A 21,187-nucleotide genomic window follows, 5' to 3' on the forward strand; every position below is an offset into this window, starting at 1 on the left:
CCCAGCTGACTTCCTGCCCTTTGGGCAGGGGGCTGGACTCGATGATCTCCCGAGGTCCCTTCCAGCCCTGATGTCTATGAAATCTATGACTTGAGGGCCAATGTTTGCTCTCTTAACCAAGAAAGTTTCAACCTTTTGATATATTGACATTACTGGGCTAAGGAGTGCCACCACTCACCAACATCCAAGCAAAGTTTTGGAGTTTTTTGAAGCCTTCATCCAGGTTTACAAACAAGCAAGCATCTAGGGATTTCTAATGCAAATGCCTTCACAACCTGAACTCAAAGGACATAGAACATCATTATTAAATCACAAATGTTCCTGTGCAGGAGTTTGAGATTATATTTTCCACTTAGCAGTGAGCCAGATTTTTGTGGGTGGGCAAAGAAAGAGGAAGAGGTGGAAGTAAAATCATATTTTCTGCAACTTCTTTCAACCATTTCACTCCTACAAACAGATCCAGTAAGTAGGGGCTAGGTGAAATGCACTTGGTGAAAAGAAAATTCAATGCAAAAGGGAATGACAGGGGTTAAATTTGGGGCTAACTCAGTCACTAGTTTGAGAGGAAAAGATGGAATTTGTTTATACTTTTCCTTTAAAAATGACATTTTTTGTTTGACAGTTGACCAATTTTTTATACAGGTTAAATAACTCAAAAGCATTCCTTTTGTGGTCAGCCTCCCTCTGCTCCCACCTTGCTTTGGCTATAAGAGTTGAAGGAGCTCACACTGCTGAATCTGACCTATGGCCATGGAATCATTGTGAGTAAAAATTTTAAGACACCCAAGTAATTTTGGAGCCTAGATTCCATTTTCAAAATTCCTTGGATACTAAGGAGACTTCGCATCACTGGAAATCAGTGAAATTAGGTTCCAAAATCATTAGGTGCTTCTGAAAATGTAGCCATTTGTCAATAAAGAAGGAACAGGTTACCCAGGCACATGCACATTTATTGGGAAAGCGCCTGTTTCAGATGAGCAACTATAGATGCCACACAATGGATATTTTGCATTGGATACCAAAATGTGTGGACAGTTTGCTAACTTCCTGGGTCTGTGCAAGGATAACTAAGTTGTCTGGTCAATCACATTTCCAAAAGGGCTTAAGTGACCTTTTCCCACACATCTTTTGGTGCATGCAGAGATGCAACCTTAGAAGCAGCTGTGGAAAAATGTATCTCTGGCATCCTGAGAGTCTAGGTAGAAAACAGCAGCCTTTGTTAAATGTTCCTGATCTTCAGGTTTATTTTACCCTTAAGCATGGGAAAGCACTTTCAGTGGCCAAATAGGTTAGCAGTACCAATTACTACACTCTCCTCCTCTGAATGCTTCTTTGAACAGGACGCAAATATTTTTCTTTTTGCACTTGTAGTCCTCTCCTGTTTGTGTCTGGCTGACCACAGCTCCTTGCCTTCCTCTCCAGGACACTTGCCACTAGTCTAATTTTTGGGAAGGAGAGATATTTTTCAGGAGGTTGGATACATTCCTTGCCTGCCTCCTGCTTCTCCTTTACCAATTGTTTAGTCTCACACTGGGGTTAAAGCTCTGTGATGTTTTATTGGGATTCAGGGTCTGGACCTGTCAGATATGATCAAATAAAGCCCCAGGAAAATAAAGATCATGCACTGTAAGTATTTCATTTCAATGTTAGACTTAAGCTCACAGCCAAACAGATCTTGCTTTTCTTTCCCTGAATGGCCCCAGAAAACATAACAGTTATAACAGGAGTTCAGAGGACTTTAAAGTGCTACTTGAAAGGTCTCAGTTTCAGCCCTGTCTAGGTTTTATATGATACTCAGCACACAGAGTTTGAACCTCTTCCATTTAGACCCATGGTGGACGGTCAAGCCCGACAAGTTCATCACAATAACTCTCTAGAATGTTATCTTTCTAAGACAGCAGCAGAGACTTCCTCAGAGTTTCTATTAAGTCAAAAAATAAGCTTTCCTACCTTCCGTTCTGGGGATGAATCCACTCTCTCCACCTCTGATTTCCTACTGCATAGTCTCAAGAGATCAGCTGATGTAAAGCACTTTGAATCAGCTAAGCTTTATAGCACAAGGGTTTAGTCCCACCTTAGTGGCATGATATCAGCTGGATGGTGAGAATGGATGCCAGAGGGACTTACTCCACCAGGGAGCACATGTCCAGCCAACAAAACACTGGCAGCAACCTCTTTGACTGTTTCAGTTCCCAAGACTTCAAAGCAGATCAAATATTAGTAATGAGGCCCTCACCTACCTGGCCAGGTAACCTGTGCATAGATGTCAAGAATTCAAAGGTAAGTGGAGTAGGACATGAATTTTCCCTGTGAAATAAGGTTTAGTGTTAAGATGCAAGATTCCATTAAACAATATATACCGAGAGGGAAGAATTAACTCACTTCCAATAAAAAACCTCCTATAACATTTACCTGTTTACCAAATAAATCAGTGATGTTACGCAGCTTTATCTCTAGACCTGAGTTTATAGATATGCTGATATACACGTTGTAGAGATAGCAATATGCTATAAATACATTCATGGAAATGTATAAAGCATAAACATGACATCAATATTATAACTTCTTATTTCTTTCTGAAATGGCGGCGTCCACCCTCTAAGTTTAACATCCCTTTCCCCATTTGGTCTCAGTCAAACAAGATGCTGAGGTAAGGAGTAGTCCTGTCCAAATAATGGAAGTGTTTGAAGGCCCATGTCCTGCCCTACGCTTTCATTCTGAACTGCTCTTTCTTCCCAGCCAGTTTCCCTCACCCTTCTTGGAAGCTGAAATTGTCACTGTTGCCCTGAAGGTAGGAAGATTATTTATGATTCAAAGAGGCTCAGAAACAGGCCATATTACTTGCCAATTGTTGTTATTCAACCCAGGCATCTTCTGGACCAACAGGACAGGAATTTAGAGACCACAGGAATAGATATAATATAAACAGACAAACAGCTGCAGCACAAAGAAGATAGAGATTATTGTTTGCAGTGGTCATTGATAGCAACAGATTTGCAGATGCGGCAGATTGCATTTCCCCCAGGAAAGCTCTTACTGCTCCTACTCGGCGCACTCACGCTGCTCTATAATCCTGAGCAAAATGCAGATTACCAGGCACTTCATTCTGCATCACGTGCATGGTTCATCATGCAGAAGTCATCCTTACATCCCTAGAAAACCTCTTCACTATACCCATCAATGATTCATTTGGTGGTTACTACAAAAATGAAAAGCATATTTGTTGAATGCATCTAGCCATGCAGCTATTCTAAATGGAGAATCACATTCATTGTAAAGACATTTCTTCAACAGTCAAAACCTTTAATTTGTAATTTTTAAAGAAATGCTCTTTCTGGTTTCTTTTATAAACTTTTCACGGGAATCTGGTGCTGGTAAACATGCTGTATTGACAGCAAGGGAGACCTACACACTCTCCCTCCATGGATCAGGTACAGCATGAATAGCAGCAGTACAAGCTTCCCTACAACTAAACTGCCAATAATTTTAAATTAGAGGCATGTCCTCTAGGGATGAGAAAATCTTCCAAACGATGACATAAACCATTCAATTCTTGGCTTCTCAGCCAGAACTGCTAACAAAGGTATCAACTAATCCTAGCTGTGATGCTGGTGTTCATTCTACAAACAGAAACCTTGTTGAGGAAAGAGTCATTTTATAAACAAAGAAAAAGACATAAAAAGTGATTCCTGATTTTTTTTCTTTTATGGCAAAGTTATCATAATAATCTAGAGTTAGCTTTCCACGCACTTTGCTGTACAACGAAATAGGAAAGAGAATTATTGACGTTTCAAACCATAAGAACCATGTTTGTCTTTTGTCTTCCTGCATGTCTAAGCAAGTCTAAGATAATTTAACAGTAAACAAGTTAGTTCTCTAAAGCTAATAATAATAAATAGGAACATAATTATTATTTTATTTGTTTTTGCTGGAGGTTTACTTGAATCAACAGCTGGTGCAGGAGTCTTTGGGTGAGACGTGGACCCAATGATGTCAAAAGGAGTTTTGACACGGATGTCACAATTGCACCCGTTATTTTACCATTTCTCCCCAACTCCAAAACTGCTACCCATCTCTTACTGCACCTCCACACTTGCTGTGAGGCCAATCACTGTGATCAGTGAGGACACTGGATATAGACTAGTTAATAAAATGTCTTATTTGAGCTTGCAGGATTTAAAAGGAAAAAATTATAGGCACTGTTTTCAATCATTGGCATTTAAATCAAATCTAAATATATTTCTTACTCTAGTCTAACTTTTTATTAGTATGAGCATTTTGGAGAATTCTTTAGCTTCTGAAAATAATGCTGCACTGGTTAGAAATCAATATTTAGCTGTATTAGTTTAAATTATCACCCCATAATTGCTGTCACCAGTAATACAGTATATCAACCAAAATTTCAGCATACCCCTAACAGGATAATTCTATTCCTAATTTGTGGTGAATGGAGTCATCAGCTGTTTTCCAATCTGCATTCAAAGCTGTTATTTCTTAAGAAATGCAATGAAAAGCAATTTAAAAGAAAAAGAAACCACAGAGAACTAGCCTCTTTTTGCTGTGCATCGACCAGATCTTCTCCCTTCCTCTGCCACACTACTAATGATATAAAGAGAAAGAATTTCATGTGACCTAGACTTATTGCATTTGGTGCTCTGGTAGCCCCAAATGCAGGATTTGATATTACAGTAGCAATGCAACTTAAGTGGCCCACACTCCTGAAAGTCTTTAATTGAATTTACACACCAGCAGAGCAGACGTCATTTCACCCATCACTAGTCAGAATTCCACAATGCACGGTCTATACTGAGAATTACTCAATGCACTCAAAACTGAGCCTGACGAGTGGGAAAGTGTATAATTATAGGATTATTGTGAGTTTATCCATTGACATGAGCTGATTTTATTAACTTCAGTTCATCATAGATGCTTTGGCAGATGGAGATTTTTATAAGGCTGGTACACATTTCTATAGAAGTTACTGAATTGCTGAGTGTGAATTAAAGGAAGTATTGGAGCAGACGGTTCCCTACCTCTGAGAGAAGTCACCTCTTTGCTTGGATACTGATCAAATTTCTTTGCCAAGTTTCATTCCTGTTTCATATGCATCTGAAGAGCCAGTTCTCACCTTCTAAATGCTCCAGATCATATCAAATGACGGGTATGCTCGAAAATACTTCTGTTTTTCCCAGGAAGGGGAGCACTGCTTGAAAAACAAAGTGTTCTCCACACTTTTGTAAGATAAGAATATATTTATTAGTTATAAAAAATACAAGTGAAATAACATTGGTTTGATACAATCTCATAAAAATAACACTGGAGTGACGCTGAGAGCTGTAGAATTTGCCAGGCTCATGTTAAGCCAACAGCGTAGCAGGATTTAATTGCCAAATTTTCCATCCTCTATGGAGTTGTGTTGTAAGTGGCTCTGCTACATGGGGCGTCCTAAAAATCTTCAGCTTTAGCTGGACATCCATATTCATTCAACTTCAAGGGAACGTAATGCTGTAGAGAAACGGCTTTCTGATCAGCAGCTCGATTAAGGATTTTAATCCAGGAGGGTTTGACCTGTCCCTTATATCCGAGCATAGCAAAACTCCCTGAAAAGGGGAGACAAAATGAATGACCCTATGCATTACTTAGTTAAAGGAATAGCCATTTATCATTATGACATTTAAACCCACTTCTTGTATCAGATAAACTTTTTAGCCACCTATTTTCTGGGGGGGAAGGAAGGAAGGAAAAAACAAGGCCTGAACTAAAATGCACTAAACTAAAGCAGTAAGCTGACCACCCTGTATTATTTAAGGTATTTCAGTGAAATGGGAGCTGGTCTGAGTTAGTGGGAGCATTGTGTTCTTTATTTTTAAGTGCTGGTAATTTTTAATATTTGACTACATGAAAATGGTTAGGTATTTAGAATCCTTCTTTAAATAGTTTAAATCATTTTTTCCCTATGATGACTAAGCAATTATTGATTCTCCCACGGTACTGGGCTGTCTTATAGTCCAATGGTATTGCGTATACTTTCATTTATATTAATTTTTTGCATCACAAAAGACTCCAAGGCTGTTTACAAACCAGGAGCTCAGTCCTATAAACCTAATACAGTGGGACTATACACAGAAATCCTTGTCACATGAATAAGTACTGTAGATCCATTTAATAAGACCCCAGTTCTGTTCCCATTAGAAGTTAATTGGAGGTTTGGAAATGCTCTCCATAGAAGCTGAAGCAAACCATCTAAGTTTAGAAGAAATGTTTCAACCTTCACTGCAATACAGCCGCCTCTAGAGTGGCTTGTGGCAGCCGGTTTCACAGTAAGAACAATGCTACACAACACTTTAAGAGGTTGGAAAGTCAAATACCTTGCACAACTAAGTCAACAGGGGGAATTTTAAGGAGTTGGAACATAATTACACAGACTGGAATTTGGCACAGACATCTAGGTTAACACCCTTGCTCTTGTGAGAAGTGCGATGGGAATGACAGGCAGTTTCCTATTTCATCCGAGACAGCAGCACCATGTCCCTTCACGTCACACTAAGATATTAGTTCATTACTGACTTGGCTCAGGAAGAAGAGTACCACCTAACATATCAGCAGCACTTTTTTACCACAGATTTCCATTAGATCAGGGAGATTCTGCATGGATCTTTTCCGCTGTCTATCAGATCACTGAACAATAAAGAGAGGTCACAGCAGAGGGCAGAATCTAGCTCAGTGTCTGCAAGTGCAGCATGGCACTAAGTAGGTTATGTCACTAATTACCCTTGAAAACTTCTGACAGAAAGAAACTTCTTTGTTGGAGATTTTTTTCCAAAGTTTTCAGGATTTTATTGTGTGTGTGTGTGTGTGTATTTCTTGTGCAAAATTACAATGGTAAAATTACGAGTTTAGAACCAAAATAAGCACAAAAGCAAAACCACTGCCCTTGCTGTTAAAGCATATAATCTCTGTGCTTTGGAAAAATAAAATGAATGAGTTTTAACATAGCCACTTAAACTAGAAGACAGAATCAGTCTAAATAAAACAATATTTTGGACAAGTTAATTTGCTGCTGTAAAAAGCAGCCAAGAAGAGAGAGAGGGAGAGACTGAAAATACAAGCCAACTCCACTTCTGACCTGTGCTTGAGAGGTAGCAATTTTAGCAAATGGAATGGCAGGCTTACTGCCCGATTTTCTTATCAGCCCAAGAAATAAGTCCATGAAAGTGGGACTTGAATAACTTTCTATTTTCCAGTAGGATTACTACATGGAAGAACATCAAGCAGTCACATCCACGCTAAGCCTTTGACAAGAGTTTCAGCTAAATAAACAAAAGAGAGGAAATTCAGATTTAAGGCTGCTCAGTCAATTAAGTGCATGTTGCTCTGAAGCATTACAGCACACTGCAAGATTGCTAAGGCCTTTGATGTCTGTAGTGTCTCATCACAATGCGGGCAGGTACTCACTCCCTACTTCTGCCCTCAGGTGGGTGTATACACATGCCATGGAAAGGGAATTGCATGCATTTAGCTCAGAAAAGAACTTAGCCAGGGTGTGGGGAGGACAGACGTAAACCTGAATGTCCCTTGCTTGGGGCCCTTTTGCCCATGCGGCTCCCAGTGAAGCCAAGGGGAGTTTGACTGTAGAGCCAGCAGGATCAGATCCCAGATTACCTTAGGAGGACTTGATATTGAGGGGAACGGGAATGTCTGACCGAAGAGGGACTGATGGCATCAGAACAGGGCCATAGTTTCTTGTCAGTCAATGAAGACATTTACAAAACAATGATATAAAATTGAAATGGCCAAATCCAAAACCAGTAGAAGTCTACAGAAAGAAAGCCAGCGAGCACTGGATCAGAGTGCCAAATACACTGAGAATAAGAAATGATGGAGCAGCAGCCATAAGACAAATGCTTGGTAAAAACATCAAATCAAAGCACAACACTTCCTTTGCAAAAGAAATCCATTCACTGACCGGGAACTGAACAGATTGCTTGCTCTACCTTAAATCATGGAGATGAGATCCACAACTTAAGTGTAAGGTAATGCTTGCAACCTCTATTCTAGCAAGTGATGGATGAATGTCCAAACAAACAATGACTTGGTAGGTCCAGACAGCAGTCAAGTTTATGCAAGGTTCTCTGGAGTTCTTTGATCTGGCAGTAAGGCTGGAAAAGTTTGGAGATCAAGGTTTCTATTTGCCCCAGCTGGGTTGTAAAGACAGTGAGAAAAGTCTTTTTAAAAGACATTTTGGAATGTCTACTTCTAGCCTTAGGAAGTGCACGGGTGCAAGAAAACACTAAAAAAAATCAAAACAGTGAGCTCAATTGTTTGGGAATGAAAATACAGTTTTGAGCAGACAACCAGCTTTGTCTATTTAACTGGGTGATTAGGGCAATTCATTATCAATAGCAGAGGCGCACTATAAAATTGATAATTATTGCAAATGATCTTATGGGAAATAAGGTAAAAATGCAATTAGACCTCTCCAAACCTGGTGGTTGATCCCTTCTCCAATGTCTGATTTTATTCAAATATTTGTTTTTATTTCACTTCAAGCTATTTTCCTCATTATTAAATTTAACTGTATGGCTATTTTTCCTCTGCAACTGTCTGAATTTGAAAGATGGAGCCTTGTCTTTGACTAGTAAATTGTTCATTTGCAATGAAAAAACAGACTCTTAACTGAAAGATTCAGCCTCTTCTGTCTTTTTTTTTCCCTGCTGAGTTCCATTTTTGATTGTTAACAAAATGCTAACACTTCTCAAATTTCTGTTCAGCTCCCAGCTAAGAATTTTTCAATAATTTTCACTGTTGACACACAGGGGAAGTATTTGCATCTTCTTTATACACAAACACACCTGCAAGTTCAGGCAAAAGGGGCACTGCAGTATAATTAAAAAAATATAGTCACCTTTTTTGTGGAAGACAATAGGCTTTGCAGAACCTAACCTTGTAAAAACAGACATTTCAGAGCATCCAGTCATTTCTGCCATATCTCTAGAGCACACGAGAACGACTGATCTGGAAAGAAGGACAGTTATTACTGCATACCAGAAAAAGACTAGTTTTGCTAAGAGTCTCCAACCCCCTATTCAAGAAAGTTCTTAAGCCCATGCTTATCTTTCAGCATAATTTCAATAACATGTATGCATACATGCATGTGCGTAAATGCTTTCCTGAACTGGGGGATTATTTTATCAGTGTTTCTTTCAGTTTACTGAATCAAACAAAGCCAATGCTGGTGAAAGAAAACTTATCCCATGTCAGAGGATTTTGACCTATAGGAAAAATATTTCTGGAATAAGGTAGTCCCATACACACTTTCATACCATCTACATTCTGATCCTGATTTTCATTCAAACCTCAGTTTGGTTGTGCATCCCTCTAGATTCACTGTGTGCCACAATGAGTTGCACTTGCACTGTATTATAGGCACAACTGGTAGCATTTAGATTAAATGACTAACTTCATGGCTGCAAAACAGGAAGCCATGGAAGAAAATCAAACTGAATATATCTGCGTCTATATAGTTATGTGGGAACGTAGTTTATTCACATATAACCATATGTGTGTATGTGTATACACCCATGTGCTAGTTCAGAAGCATTCAAGTCTGGTCATGAACTGCTCAGAAATGTCTTGGAACTAAAGTCTGTTTTTTGGTTATTTGACCTGCTTCTGCCGGCAGCCAAGAATTTGTCCATAAATCTCTGTTGTTCTGTGTTTATGTGGTGACACATAAAACCATGAGGAATGTGGACCAGACACAGACAGAGATGATCCAGCCCGTCACCAAAGCTCTTCTGAGGCGACAGGGCCAGCAGGCAGGCAGGTCTATTTGCTGGAGCCGAAGAAAAATCTGATTGGAAAATCTGGCACATTTCTGATTTTAATCTTTCAAAAAAGCAAAAACAACCAGCAAGAATAAACAGAAACGGGCTCTTTTCAGAACTGGAAATCTGAGTCATCAGCTGCCAGGAAACTGCTGCTGGTTCAGGCTTGGACACTGGATAAGTTAATAGAATTACAAATGTCACCACAAAGGGTTTGTCTACCTCACGCTGGAAAATGAATTGTTAACTTAGAGCAACTTTCCAGTTTTCCAGAAAGCCTACCTCAGTCCGCACATTCCTCAGAGAGAAAAATAGTGTTTCTTTCAGAATCTGGTGAATATTCTGGTGTTTATTCTGGAATATTTGGGTTTTTATCATTCAAACTTCCTCAGCTTTCTCCAGACACAAGTTCAGCTGTGAAAGTAGGCCATTTTCCCCCCCTTGTCTCTCACCTACACGTTACTACATGTACTTGGCTTTCGACACCTTGCTTACCTCTCTTTTACAGATGTTTGAACATAATCAGTCATTGCACTGGCAGCATCTATGGCACCAACTGTGTCAAAATGCCGCCTACTCACGACTGCTCCTGAACATGCATCCAGCACCACGAAGAATATCCCACGGCTACTGAACAAGAAAAATGTATCATTTATCTGCAACAAAAATACAGGTTAGGATTAGCTGAAGTCAGTAGACAAATGGGGAGCCTTTGAATGGTGTTTGTGAGAGAGGAATTATAAGCAGGTGAGAAAATAGATAACACTCTATCATCATTTAAGCAATCAGGAATATGCATGAAGTAACATTCCCAAAAGGTGGTTTAATCACTAAAGATTGGAAACCCTGTTATTCTTCTCCAAGTCTGGCAAGTTGAGTGCTGCGAAGAACGGAAGAGAGCAAGGGTCTTTGCCTCAACGGACGTATTTCTACACAGCTCAGTAGTGCTTTTCAGCCAGTTTTAATCAGCCATCTGGCTTACCCAGTGTAATTTATGTTGTTTAGATGTTGTGGTTTGTGGCTTTTCTTCAGAGGTGGTCAAAGATACACGGGGGGGTTGTAGAAACATTTGATTGTAAATGGAAATGCAACTATTTAAAAATTTGGTCACAACACAAGAATTTGGCAATCTTGTCACTCTGCCTCAGGGATCTCTAGTTCAGTTAACAAACTTGTGCTATTAACTTCCATGGGGTAGGCTCCCTGGTAGCCTACGGCTCCCTGGTAGCCTACATCTCCCATGATGCACCAGGGTTCACACACTTGAAGAGTACAAGTAGTGCATCACGGGAGTCTTGGGCAATAACTCTTGTCACAAGGAATATAGTTCATGTAGGAAGCCCAGCACAGAGGGACAGAGGATTGCTGAACCACCGCTCCGGGAAAGGATTGTGGCAGCCTGTCCAAACAGAGTTTATGTGCATTTCTGCACAGCAGAAATCATCGTTCAGTATTATTCCATATGGCACATCTATTCCTGAATTGGTTCAAAGCCCTTCTGGTCCTGGTCATAAAGCAGTTTGAATCACATGGTTCTGAGTCATTTGAGGACTAGAAGCAGAGTGATTAAGACGGAAACCCATCAGGAAGGTTGCTAGTGCTGCTTCTCCCTCTATAAGATGTTCAAAGTTAGGAGCAAAGGGAGATTGCAGGGTTGCGGGGTTGGAAGGAGGAGAGAGCCTAGCACCTACGGGCATTTGGGATTACAGAGAGGAAAACAAAGAGCCTCAGGCAAGAGTTGGTTAGTGAAGGATCACAGAAAGAAAAGAAGCCATGGTGAATATAGTGCAGTCCTGGGGTTGGAGAAAGTGGCTGTTGGCTAGGATGCCACCTGAGGCTTTTGGCACAAAGCACAGTGGATTATGTCATCTTCTTAAGAACAGGAGAGGGGCACTTTGTCAAATTTATGACCAACTTGGAAACACAGATTTTAAACTAAGGACAAAGCTTGTTAGGCCCAAGTTTCTTTTGGCAACACTTGAGCTCTGGACGGGTGCCTGGCTTGTTCTTTTTTTTCTCCCCGCTTTCAATTCCCTAGGCCTTTTCCGAATTAGGGCAAGAATTCCTTTTCAAACAAGACTCCGTACTGTTTGCATGGCCCTGCCTTCCATTTAGCTAGGAATACATGTTTCTACAATTAAACTTTTTTGAAAAACAATGGTTTCAATTAGAGCTTTGGAAAACTAAAAAGTTTAATGAATCACCACCCATTTTCCCCAGTCTCTTTCAGCATGTGAATTAACTGCATATAGTACATCACTGCATTTTGCAGTTCACTGGAAGCCATGGCACTTCCTTGGGATACTCATCCTTTTGTTCTCCTGTCCGTTTGGACAGAGGAACCAATGTGGCTGATGAGAAATCCCAGCATTTCTGTGTCCATAAGGATACTGACCTAACTTGAGCTGTTAAAAGCACAAGTATATAAGTAAATTCTGGACAAGTGCCTTTGCATCCATGGTAACACCCTTTCCCTGTGAGGAAAACATGCAAAAATGTGCAAATCTGCCCCCCAGAGCTTTCAATCTTCTTAGGTAGTACTGAGAGTATTGTGGTTTTAATCTGCTACCAATAGCAGAACTAGAAAAACAAACATTTCTTTTGACTAGGTGCTACATCAATTTTTTTGTTTTTCCTTTCTTAGAAATTAAATGGTGGATTTATTTTCCCTTTTAGCCTGATAAATGGCTTTTTTTCTTTGTTAGCATCCAAATCTTGGCCTTATTATCCAAAAATTCCCTATCACTCTAGTTTAGTATTAATGGAACTAATTATAAATAAGACCAATGAATTCAAACATTCAACATTCAACTCTAAGTTCCCCTTTCCATTGTTTTTCATAGTTTTTAAGACTCAAGAAGATTTTGCAATAACTGTTATTAGAAATAAATTTCCCTTGTTTAATCACTTATTCAAATTTGGCATAATGCATACCTTAATGAAAGCTGATTTTAAGTGGTTCTGCATGTCAGCTCTGCTGAGAGACTGGATCTGGATTCTTACATATTTGATTGAAGGTTTACTAGTGATAGCAACCTGGAATTATTTGAAAGGAGGAGACTTGAAATATGGCTTGCCAAATGTTTTTCATTTCAACCAACCTGCATCCATGCCCATTTACACAGTTACAGAGCCCCAAACTGGAGATACTCCTGTTGTGCATATGTTTTTTTCAAGTTATGAAACTCACTCACAAACAAATGTTCATTATTAAGAAAACATTTAGCTCAATGGGAATATACTAGGATAGCAATTGCTATTGGTGCCATTAACGTAACAGTTGTTTAAAATGAATTTATGCTGTCTACAGTAGATACCTTTGAACACAGTGTTGTCAGTGTATCTGTGTAACATTTGCCTATAAATTCCAGTTGTTTTTTTTTTTTCTTTACCTGCCCCCCACAGTCTCCTTTATGGAAACTTGGGACATAAACAGGTGTTTAGACAACTGTATCACTTGCTGCTGAAAAAACACTCAAGGTCCTGAAATGGCATCTTTTCCTAACATGGCAAGACAGGGTAGACTTTCATACCAGTCTGTATTAGTTCCCTTTATTCTATATTTTTTGGTTTTTTCTATTTCTTTTATTTCCATGACCACATGCTTGTCTTTTACTGACAAAGGACCTTCTTCCATTGGCTTCATTGACATTGATTGGCTTCAATCCTATTGATTTCTATAGAAGTATCTATACAGTAAGATCTCTACTCTGCAAATTAAGCATCAAATTGAATTTTACTCCCATCCATAAAGCTGAAGAACTGGATGAAAAAAGGACAGAATTTCCACAACAAATGTGAACATTAAAGATTCCTAAGCAGATCTATAGTTGGTCAAAAATGAGACAAAAATCCACATTTTTTTTAAAAAAATGCTTTTTTTGATCAAAATTCTAAATTGGCATGAAAATTTTCATCCAGATTGCAAATTTTACCACAGTCAAAGATAACCACATACAACATTGGCAGGATCTGGACTTAAAGGATTGCTCACCCAGGATATAAGATATAAGATTGCCTCACAGGAAACAGAAGAAATGAACATGTTTTACATGTACATTGTACATGTTTTACAATGTTATTTTAAAATCTGAATAATTTATTTCAAAGAAATAACATATTTCAAAAGAAACATCATGATGGATGGATGGACAGATAGATCTGTGTGTAAAATAGGAATTTTGTATCTCTGAATACACCGACTAGAAAATGTACCAGTTCTAGTACTGTTCATGAAAGAAATGGGTTCTTCCAGGGATCACATACCATAAAATTAAATGGCCAATGCTGTGAAACATTTTCCAGAATTACCACTTGCCGTAGGAGATAGCTCCATAAAACCACAATGATACTGGATCTTTTATGACTGCCCCCACATTACCCATGTCACGCCTTGGCTCATTCTGAAATCAATTGTATTACATGCTTGAATCAGGATACTGTAAACTCTGTCTCGTGGAAAAAGATAATCAGGATTCAACAGAATTTGGCCCCATTAGCTAGCCACTAAATATATGACATTACATACAGCGTGGGCATTTAAATGCACATGCCTCATTTACAAATGCCGGACCAGATTCTGAGCTCTACTGGTCTAGGTCTGAGATAACGCTACCAAAGTTATGCCAGTCAAATCTAAAGAACATGAGAGCTGAATCTGGCCCTAACTTCATTGCTACTCATCCCAGATATACACAGACCACAAATATGGCCTGGCCTGAACCCCAGCAACAAAAACTGCAGTACTTGTCAAGTCAAAGCTGATTTCATCTGAGCCATTTTGCAGGTCATTTTAGTTTGTCCTGCAAAATAGAAGTTCACTTTCTTCCAGTTAACCTCAGAGAAGTTCCCTATCTCTGCAGTCTACTAGACAAGGCTGTAGAAATTCAGAAAAATGCACAACATACACATATCTAGGCTAACTTTTGGCCACAGTCAAGAACAAAAAAGAATTGCCTAAGGGTCCTTCTTGTGTGTGGTGAAAATTAATGTCTTATATGGACATTTACATTGCACAAACTAAGTTCTGATTGAAAAGGCAAAGTTCTGTACCTGAGGGGCACCACACTGGCTACAAGGCGCAGTCAGTCGCTGAGGAATTGAGTGCTGTGTGGCTGGTCTGTTATAATCCTCCAGGAAAGGGTTAAAGGCACAACTCCAGGAGTCCCTTGAGTACATGTGTGCCATAATTTTAATGCGTTCACAGCCTTGCTGAGAGCAGTAACTATGCCCTTTTCGAGCTTCGTGGGCTTGAAGATGAACAAACAGGTATCTAATAAAAGAGAGCAACACAAAAGGGGCAGGGCTACAGTCAGAGGATTATCTGGCCTGAGAAGGGATCTATAGCAGCTACCCTATATTCAACCCATTCTACTAACATTCTTCGTCAAAAGTTGTTGGATCCCAACACAGGTCCTAGTTAGACTCTCCCAATGCAGCACATAGACCAGGGGTGGGCAAAATGTAGCCCGGGGGCCAGATGTGGCCGACCAGGCCAATCTATCTGGCCCGCAGGGCCCCTAAAAAAATTTAGAAAATTAATATTAATCTGCCCTGGGCTGCCTGGCATGGAGCCCTCGATGGCTTGCCGAAACCCAGTAAACGGCCCTCTGCCCAAAATAATTGCCTGCCCCTGACATAGACAAACCTAGTGCCCCGCAGAAAAAAGAGTTTTGCCAGGTTCTGCATGACTGTTCGAGGAAGTGAGGGCACAAAGTGTTCTTCATGGTGATCCCTCCTATGAAAAAGCCTGAAGCAACTTTGTTTTCACATGCAGGGCATGCGGGGTCTACCCACGCCTTCTAGCAGTAGACACGTCCACACTCCTCCACCCACGCTGGCAAATCTGGGCTGCGCCTTTCTAAAGAATGGAGCGTCCGCTGCACTCTCTCTATCGCCTTGGAGGCACCGGGTTTGCCTGAGGCCTCCAGCAGTTCCTGCAGGGGCTCTTTGCCTTTGTGTCACCCTAGCACAGCCCCTGCAGCCTAGACACAATTGATCCCCATGAAGGGATCATTGCACAGGATCGTCAGCTGTGAGGCTCATTTTTGTAGCTGTTCACTTGCAGCCATTCTGCAGCACAGGCTCAAGGAAATTGCATAAACAGCTCAGCGGCAGTGTCAGGAAAATGTTTGTGCTGAATAAAAAAGATTTTGTTAATGCTCTTTCTTCCAGACAAATGGAAACAAATAAGTGAACCTGGCTTGCCTCCAGAGATCAAGCACATGGGGCTGGAAAGAGAAGGGGGAGTATCCCACTCTTTATGAAATGCAGGCTAGGAACAACAACAAACCCAAACCTCTGTGCTCAGTCAGACTAAAAATAGCAAAGCTTAGTCCCAAAAAATATAAATAGCCTCAGAGTTCCCAAATCAAGCTAGGTCAGGCCCATCCATTTGCACGATCAAAGTCCTAAGAGATAGCTGACAGCTCATGACAGCTCATGGCTCCATCTCTGCAGTCTTGTGAGGAAACACTTCGCCCTGCTCTTCACTAGTAAACAATCTGTCCCCACAATGTGGATTACATTTTGTACATAAAAAAGAGGACAGATTAGCAAATAATTATTTCACAATTCCTACCACGAGAGAGAGTGCTATCTATGCCCCTTTTTATTTTCAAATCCGACATTTGTAGATTTACTTGAGCTAGCTGCGTTGTCAGGTTAGGCATTCTGGGATGTGTGCTTAGGACACAGTGTACAGTTTTTCAAATACCTTAGCAGAACCCTGAACTGTATTTCTCAATAGTACTTGTTTTTTTCTTTCATGCAAGGTGTTTAGATCTTTACTGGGGACACACAAATACCGATGTTGCTGTTGTTGTTACTGCTTTCCCCACTGAATTGCATAGCTTTGGGATTGCAGAAAGGCTATGCATTTATCCATCGTATGCACTTATCCGACTCTGTGCAAATTCTGCTCATTAATGACAGCAACGGTCTTAAATTTTTCCTACTTTATAAGGCTTGCTCCCTTGCTTGGGAGAGTCCCGAAACTAATCAGTTCAGGGTTATTGTAGAAGCTCTGAAGTTGCTGAGGGCTTTTAGACATCCTGTGCTAAAAGGACTTAAAGTTCAGACATGTAGACAAGTTTGTAAAAACTTGTGGTTATCTTTTTGGAATCCCACCCAAACTCCTGAACTCTAAGCCTAGTAGCTGTGTAGTAGCACTAGCTCAGAGCAGCAGAGTACCAACCAGAAGTGAGAGAGATTCGCTGGGTCTTAGTGGGAAGTTGACACAAGCACCGGCAAATGAAGATATTTTCTTCTCCACTCCCTCATTTGGAACCTGCTTCTCTGTTGCTCTTACCTTTTCTATTCGCTCCTGCCCCAGCTGAACTATCCAGCTTTCCCCTTTTTCAACCTAGTGATGCAGGGGTGCTCATCACCAACACATCCTTTTCTCTCTGCTTCTGCTCAGCTCTCCCCACTCTCCTGAACACTAGACTGAGAAGGAGCAGGTGTAAAGGGAACAACAGGATACCAGGGAAGGCAGAAGAAGGAGGAAGATCCCCAACATGCAGTATTCTCTCTCGTAGAGAAAAGCCTGTAGTGCGGGAATCAGGCATAGAGGAATCACTCACCCTGAGGCACTGTCGAAGTAGAAAAGCCGCTCACCCGTCCTGTTGAGGGCACTGTGCCGGGAAGGGGCTGCTAGGTAGTGTTTTACACTGTGCACTTGCCCTGTCTGCCGCTGGTAGATGTCTGCCACAACAGTGAAAACCGATTCCTTGGGATAACATAACGCAATGTGCAGCCAGTCTCCCCTGTTGGCAAAAACATGGGGCAAAAGGTGAAAAAGGAGGGGATAAAATATATGCTTTGCACATGTTCAAAGGATGGAAATAAGATAATGTGTCTATAGCTGAAGGCATAATATTCAAGAGGAAATAAAGTTGTCTACTATCCCCTCCCATCACTATTTCTTCTTTACTCTTCCACCCCCAAGCCCTAAGAGATCTCAAAGAAATCTGCAGATCCACTTTGTTCTTCTGGAAACATCTGCTATTTGACACTAGAGGCCCAATCCAAAGACCTCTGGTTTTGGTGGGCTTTGGATCAGGATCCCAAACTGCTTAGAGCCATGAGATTTTCTCAACCCATAAAGTCTGGGGAGCAGCCAGTCATGATGCCCATCCTCATCTCCTGGAAGGCCATTACCATTGGCTTTGTTCATCAATCAGTAGCTGCAGAGGGAGGAGCCATTTTTAAGCAGACGTTTTGCCACAGGCATTGAGTTAGGAATTATAAAGTCCTTGTACTGAACCAGAGCCACAGTATAAAGAGACCTGCTTCCTCCATTTTAGATGGCGTTTATTATAATGGTTTCCCTTAAAATCTCGCTTTCCAATATTAATTTACGATAAATGGAGTTATGGTTAAATGGTCTTTTAGCTCTTGTCTCCTGCAGTTTCAGCAGGTCTAGCAGATGACAGCAAAGCAGGGAGAAAATGCAGTGAACCTTACAGCCTTGCTCTGCTGTGCTCTTTTGCAAGGCTACCAGAGTTAAGAAGAAAACTTGTCAAAACTTACAAGCCTCTGTTACAAGCAGCAGTATCAAGCAAGCTGTTACAGTACAGTTGAAAAACTTATTGGAGGCAGCAGCACCTTCTTGGTTTCACAGAATTCACTCAGCCTGGCAAATTCTTTTTAAAACAAAGAAAAATGCTGAATGTCATACAAAAATTACATTTTAAAGAGTCTAGGTAATCATGCTGATATTCAGAGTTCCTATTTCTCCTCCTCAGCTTCTGAAGCATGCCACGAACAGGTATCTGGCCTGGCACGTTAGCTAATTGTTCTTATTGTTCCAGAGAAAAGATAGGACTTTCTGTCTGTTGCTGCCTTAGGATCAAAATAACATAGGAAACCAAGTCTAGAAGGCACCTCACAAGGTCATCTACTTCAGCCCCCTGCTCAAGGCAGGTTCACTCTCGACTAAACCACCCCAGCCAAGTGCCCATCCAACCTGCTGTGGAAAATTTCCAGGGGTGGATAACCCACAACTTCTCTAGGTAGCCCGCGCCCAAGTTTGAACAGCCTCATAGTTCTTCCTAATATCCAACCTAAATTTCCTCTGCTGCAGCTTGAGTCCATTGCTCCTAGTGCTATCTCCTACAGCCACAGAGAAACATCTCTCTCCACCCCCTCTGTAATCTGTACTTTCATCTAGTCTGTATTTCATTACTGTATTAATGAGAATATCATGGGGTGGTGATTGAATATTTTAAAAACTACCTGGAATCCTGTTTAGCAGGTGAATATGAGTTGGAGCCAGACATTGCAAGCATCTCTCCCAGGCCCTATAACTCTATAGAAGACAAGCTCTCTGTAAGGGCACAATAGCTCATAGCAGTGGTGCTCCATATACCCACTCCTGTATGCCAGTGCGTGGCTCAGAGCCAGTCCATGTGTGCAAGGTCAGTCTTCAGGCCTGATCCAGTGCAGGGTCAGTGCATGGATACAACCCTTCATGCTGGATCTGGGTGTGGAACAAATCCAGATGCTGGCCCAGTCCCGCATGCTGGAGCCATTCATGGAGCAACCCCATGCACCAGTCCAACCCCATGCACTGAATCCAGGCACAATTTAACCCTGTGCACCAGCACAATCTAGCACAGAGGGTCATATCATCCAGCCCAAGGAGTTCTTCATGGGTAAAGAAATTTGGCAGTGGGGGACTGGTGGCAGTCCCCTGTGGCTCTGAGTTGTACCATGGCGATTTATGCTGCCATCACTCCCCTGCTGCCAAACTTCTGGCCCCGTGGGGAACCCCACATGCCAGATATGGCTCTGTGGGACTGAATCCAGCCTGCAGACTGTATGTTGAGCACCATTTGCTTATACAGTCTACAGCTACCAGGTAGGTATGAATAGGTAAAGTATATATAGCATAAACAGAGGCAAAAGGATTTGATCTGGGGAATTCTAAGAGTCTAAATAAAAACCTAGACTTCTCCTCTGCATCAGCTGCTCTTATGGCAAAACCTGGTCAGTCTCTTTCTGGTTTCTCTCTCTGGATCAACAGTCTAAAACAAAACAGTCTTTCCAAGGTAGAACAGTTGACAAGCTTCTCTAGAATCATAAACCCTACACCCATGCACAGGCTCAGTAACAAGGAACAAATACTGCCCAAATCTTAAGTAACCTCAGCTGTGTCAGCTCGGCAGAGCTAGAGACCAGAGATACATACAGACAAACTGGCTTCTGACAAGAGGAAATGAAGGAACTGTACTAGGAACCATGCTCATAGAATATTTTTGGGATGATGTCCTCAGATGCTCAGCTATTTCATAAGATATTATTTTGTACTGTGTTAGCACATTTGGCTCCCTAAAGATACTGCCACACAGACATCCCAACACCACTCTGAAAGGCTGGGAAACAGCTTTAGTGCAATGTTACATCATTTCACCATCACCATCCCAGGGGAAATAAAAAACATTAAGAAAAAAAAATTATAAGGGGAAAGAAAAAAAAATGTAGAAAAAATTCCCAGCTGAGTCTGTTTTGACTCTTTGGTCATGTGGGAAAATAACTGCTAGAGCCTTTTACCAGCACAATCAAACTGAGTGTTTGTTCAAAATAAATTACACTGTAGTTGAAATGTTTCAATGAGAAAGGCCTTCTTTAGAGATTTTTGCAGGCAGAGATAAGACATCACAATAGGGGGGACAGATAAGGAGACATTAGAAGTTATCATTTAATTAAATATAAGAAAAAGAAGTAAGTCCATTGTTTTGTTAGGTTCACTGTATTTTAACAGGTTCTTATTTAATTCAGATGTTAGGGACTTTGGCTTTTTTTCCATGGTGGGGGACAGTGAAAGCCATCTCCCATACATTTAGCTGCTGGATCAAATGCCATAGTCCCTAGGAGATCAAGATAGAAATACTACAGGTATTGAAAGATAACAGGAAGGATCCTGCCTTTCATCTGGGTAGCAGAAGTTTCAAGTCTAATTTATGAGGTCACATGCCCTTTTCAGCCACCACCAGGACTGTGGGGAAATGCAGCCTCGGGCAATGAGGTTTGCATTCAGATGACTAAATGCAAAAGAAAAAAGGGATGCTTTTCCTGCTCACTGTAATGCACTGGCTGAAGGGAACCTTATGGCTGGAACCTCAGCTGCAGGAAACCTTATTCTCTTTAAGATGCATTCAATAAATTATAGTTCCTCAATGTGTCTGAATTCCATAGAATCATAGCTAAGTAGGGCTGGGAGGGACCTCTGGAGGTCATTGACTCCAAACTTCTCCAGTTGGATCCATGAGTCATTTTCTACCCACTACTTCTCTAGCTTAATCTCCACAGCCAGATCACATGGACTTTGGAGTGAGGTATGTCTTTCTGAACAAGTG

General features: G+C 41.0%; 2 protein-coding genes across 2 annotated transcripts in view; both read right to left on the minus strand.

Annotated features, from left to right (window-relative positions):
* CEMIP (cell migration inducing hyaluronan binding protein) overlaps positions 1 to 21,187 on the minus strand; it is a 139,009-nt gene that overhangs the window by 73,360 nt on the left and 44,462 nt on the right. The gene's annotated exons all lie outside the window — the stretch shown is intronic.
* Positions 5,238 to 21,187, minus strand: part of LOC109308772 (transmembrane protein 2-like) — a 65,998-nt gene continuing 50,048 nt past the window's right edge. The window contains exons 18-23 of the mRNA XM_019533175.1: positions 17,411 to 17,593; positions 14,880 to 15,099; positions 12,762 to 12,863; positions 10,323 to 10,483; positions 8,906 to 9,015; positions 5,238 to 5,600 (exon numbers count right to left, since the gene is read on the minus strand). Coding sequence (XP_019388720.1) covers positions 5,446 to 5,600; positions 8,906 to 9,015; positions 10,323 to 10,483; positions 12,762 to 12,863; positions 14,880 to 15,099; positions 17,411 to 17,593 — 931 coding nt within the window. The 3' untranslated portion in view covers positions 5,238 to 5,445. The remainder of the gene's footprint in view (positions 5,601 to 8,905; positions 9,016 to 10,322; positions 10,484 to 12,761; positions 12,864 to 14,879; positions 15,100 to 17,410; positions 17,594 to 21,187) is intronic.

This window comes from Crocodylus porosus, unplaced genomic scaffold (assembly GCF_001723895.1).
Source record: "Crocodylus porosus isolate Cpor-Errol unplaced genomic scaffold, CroPor_comp1, whole genome shotgun sequence".
Classification (NCBI taxonomy): Eukaryota; Metazoa; Chordata; order Crocodylia; family Crocodylidae; genus Crocodylus; species Crocodylus porosus.